This window comes from Loa loa, assembly GCF_000183805.2.
Source record: "Loa loa unplaced genomic scaffold supercont3.91, whole genome shotgun sequence".
Classification (NCBI taxonomy): Eukaryota; Metazoa; Nematoda; class Chromadorea; order Rhabditida; family Onchocercidae; genus Loa; species Loa loa.
In genome coordinates, this window is record NW_018108271.1 from 40,155 (window position 1) to 43,898 (window position 3,744).

Sequence of the window (3,744 nt, forward strand, 5' to 3'; positions counted from 1 at the left end):
TTTTTTTTTTTTTATTTCAATTCATTGTCAACCATATTGTCAGATTGATCGCTAAACCTCTACCACAGTATACATTTTAACATCATTTACTTTTCAATTACTCCCAACAAAAGGTCTTTTTCATCTTTCAATCCTATCCATTTTTCTTTTTTTTTGCTTTCTCCAATTTTTCCTTAATTAATATTTTAAATTAGCCTACTAATTAGTTCTGAAGTAACATTGCTTTTTTATCATTATTTATTTTCTTTTTTTTTTTTGCTTCCTTACACTGTCATTAAAATAGGTTTATTCTATTATTATCAACATATCACTGCTGATTATTATTGAGATAGTTATCAGTTATTATCAAACAATCATCATCAATTGCTTGTACAGTGTCATAATGTCATTTTGTACAATTATCAAAATACTTTTATCAGTAATATCTTTCTGATTCCTTTTTTTTCTTACGTATTAACTAATAGTTAGAAGGAATGTAATGAAATTTTAATGGTGAATGTTTTTTTTATCATAATTGATTATAACACTTTAATATTATCAATATGCCATCAATCTTATCAATGGTATTGCTAATTGTTTTATTGATAGGATATAATAAAAGATAGATAATGCTAGCATCTTAATAAATATGTTTTTGAGAAAAATGGTTTTATCATTTTAAAAAATTTTTTGAAATTTTTAAAGATAAAAATAATAAATTTTTGGTAAATTTTAAGTAAAAAAATAAAAAGAAAAATAACCTTGGAAATATCAAACAATTTTATAAAAAGACAAAATATGATAATAATTGTGAAGTATTACATTTTATTCATTTTCATTTCATTCGAATTTGCTAATATTTGATTTTAAATTTATTTTTCTAATACTTATCATTATCAACTTATAATGTTATAATTCTACAAACATATGTATATTTGTTCGTTTATGATTTCTCTTATCAAAACATTTAGTATTGCAACTGAAAAACGTTATCAATTTGATAGTTCTGATAAATCAAATCGAAGATTTCAAATTATAGTTTTTATTCAAAATATAATTGATTAAGTATCATTTCTTTTTCTTTTTTTTTTTCTAAATCTGTTTTCAATATTACTAGAAATGTTTTACCAAAATACTGGAAATATGCGAATTTAGATCTTTTTTTTCAAAAAAAAATAATCATTTATTATCATTTATCATTCTCTAATACGAAATAATTATTTTAAATCCACTAAATGGTTATTGTATTAGTAGAACCAAATTAATTATACTGTATAAATTTGTATTTCAAATTTTTAGAATTCATTTTTTTATTATTGTATTTTTGTATTGCTTACTTTTTTTTGTTTTTTTAAAATCATATTTGTCTAATTTTAAACTTTCTAATTTTATTTCTTTTTTTATTTTTGGTTAGTAAAAATGTGAATTAAAAATTTTTTAAATTATTAATTTTATAATATTTCAGATTAAAAGTTGAATTGAAGATTGAAAAGTTGAAAGTATGCTATTCAATATTAATCGCTTCCATATATTTGTCCTAATTACCTGGCAATTTAGTATATTTTTCGCAACACAAATGATTTATCCCATATTTTCAAATTATATCCCACAATGGCGTTGCTCGATTAATCAATCATTTTCAAATAATTGTACTATTTTTCTATCATGCAAAGATAATATTCAATTCGACGAGGTATTTCAATTAATTATTTGTTTATTTCCATTTATAATATATTTTCATTGAATTAATTACTGTTTAGTTATTTTTATTTTCTGGTTTATTATTTATTTATTTACTTTTTTTTTTTAGAAAAAGGATGTTATTTGGTAGATTTATTCATATTTATTTGTTTTTTTTTCGTTTGTTTATTTACTTATTCATTTGTTTTTTATCCATTCACTTGTTTGTTTACTTGTTTATTTATTTGTTTGTTTTATTAATTGCTTTTTGTTTTATTTATTTACTTATTTATTTATTTCATTGTTTATTTATTTATTTGTTTGTTGGTTTGTTTTTTTTGTTTACTTACTTGTTTATTTGTTTGTTTTTTGGTTTGTTTATTTGTTGTTTATCTGCTTGTTTGTTTGCTTATTCCTTTGTTTATTCATTTATTCGTTTACTTATTTGTTTATTCATTTATTTGCACATTTACACTAATAATACATTATTTGCTATATTTTTATTTAACTAATCGATGTTTAATTATTTCCATTTTCTATCACATTCTTATCTTTTATGTTTTATTTTATTTTCCTTCATTTTACAATTTTCTTTTTTTTTTTTTTTTTTTTGTCATTAAAATATTTCATTTCATTTCACTGTAGTATCATTCCTTTCGTTATGTTTATTAAAAATTGAATAATTATTTCTTCATTGCCTAATTTTTTTCAATTTCAGCAAAGTTTTCTCATCAATTAGGGAATTATTTAAAGGATGTTAAACTTTTGTGTAAATTGATGAGAAAAAGAATAGAACACGCAGCTGATTAAATTAAATTCTTTTTTTTTGATTTAAAAATTAATCAAATTCATTAATAATTTAGATTTGAATCATTGACTGGAAGTAATTAGTTAGTTTTTAATACTAAACAAAAAAAAAGAAAAGAAAAGAAAATTGGTATTAATAATTTTAAAACCGTTATTTTTGAACGAAATGCTTAATTTATCCAGTAGTTAAAATAATAACATAATTACTACCGTATATTTAGCCAGTATATTTACAACTATTGTACGTTTAGTAATTAAATCTTTAATCGGCTAATTACATGACTTGATATGATTAGCCAAATACACAAAATAATACTGTTATTTTAAGGGACAAAAATTTGTTTACAAGAATAATTTTGGATGAATTTAATTAAATTTGCAATTAATTGTTAAATTATATTAGCAATGATTAATTATTTCGTAAATATTTATAATATTTAAAAAATAAATTCAATCAATAAATTCTATTTTAAAATACATTAACGTCTTTCAATCAACCTATTCACTGACTTTTCTTTTTATAAATTTTAATGAAATATTTATGTTTCCATCAATTAATTAATAACTTTTTAGATATCATTTTCTTCAGCAGCTCTCGAATATGATTGGATTTGTGGTGCATCCGCATATTGGGCATCTTTATATAGTCAGATACAATTCCTTGGTGTTCTATTAGGTACGGTAATTTCGGGAACATTATCGGACATTTTTGGACGTCATCCTTTAGCTTTAATTTCACTTGCTTGTGGTATTATTATTTCATTCTGTTCAGGTATATTTATCATCAATAAATTCTTCAGTTCTTTTCTTTTTTTGAACTTTATAATTAATAAAAATACGAAAAAACAATTGTGTCAACAAATTTTAATTACTATCTTTTTAATTATATATTTTTCTTTAGTTATAACAATAACTAATTAAATAAAACCAAAGAATTTTGAAAAAGTTGAATAAAATAATGGTGATATCATAGAAGTTAGCATAAATTGTGAGTTAATTAGCTATAAAAGATTAATTGGTATGATAAGTTTTATTTAAGAAATTTGCATATATTTTCAAATAATCAAGTACTGTTCAGTATTAAAAGAATTGCACTACATCTGATAATTTAATTAATCTTTAATAGACAAATTCAATTAATTACTTCCCTTGACGGAATCAATGCTACGATAACGTTAGAATATGATGTAAGCATAGTATCACTTGATGAAATATTCGCATTTGAAATTATCAAAACAATTCTTATTCATTTATTTTGATTATTTATTTTCATCTAAT

At 20.8% G+C, this 3,744-nt stretch overlaps 1 protein-coding gene across 1 annotated transcript in view; it reads left to right on the forward strand.

Moving 5' to 3' along the window:
• Window positions 1-1,555: 1,555 nt before the first annotated feature.
• The window catches only part of LOAG_17552 (solute carrier family 22), a gene marked incomplete at both ends in the record, with an annotated part of 7,118 nt that continues 4,929 nt past the window's right edge, over window positions 1,556-3,744 (forward strand). The window contains 2 exons of the mRNA XM_020450212.1: window positions 1,556-1,672; window positions 3,040-3,238. Coding sequence (XP_020306145.1) covers window positions 1,556-1,672; window positions 3,040-3,238 — 316 coding nt within the window. The remainder of the gene's footprint in view (window positions 1,673-3,039; window positions 3,239-3,744) is intronic.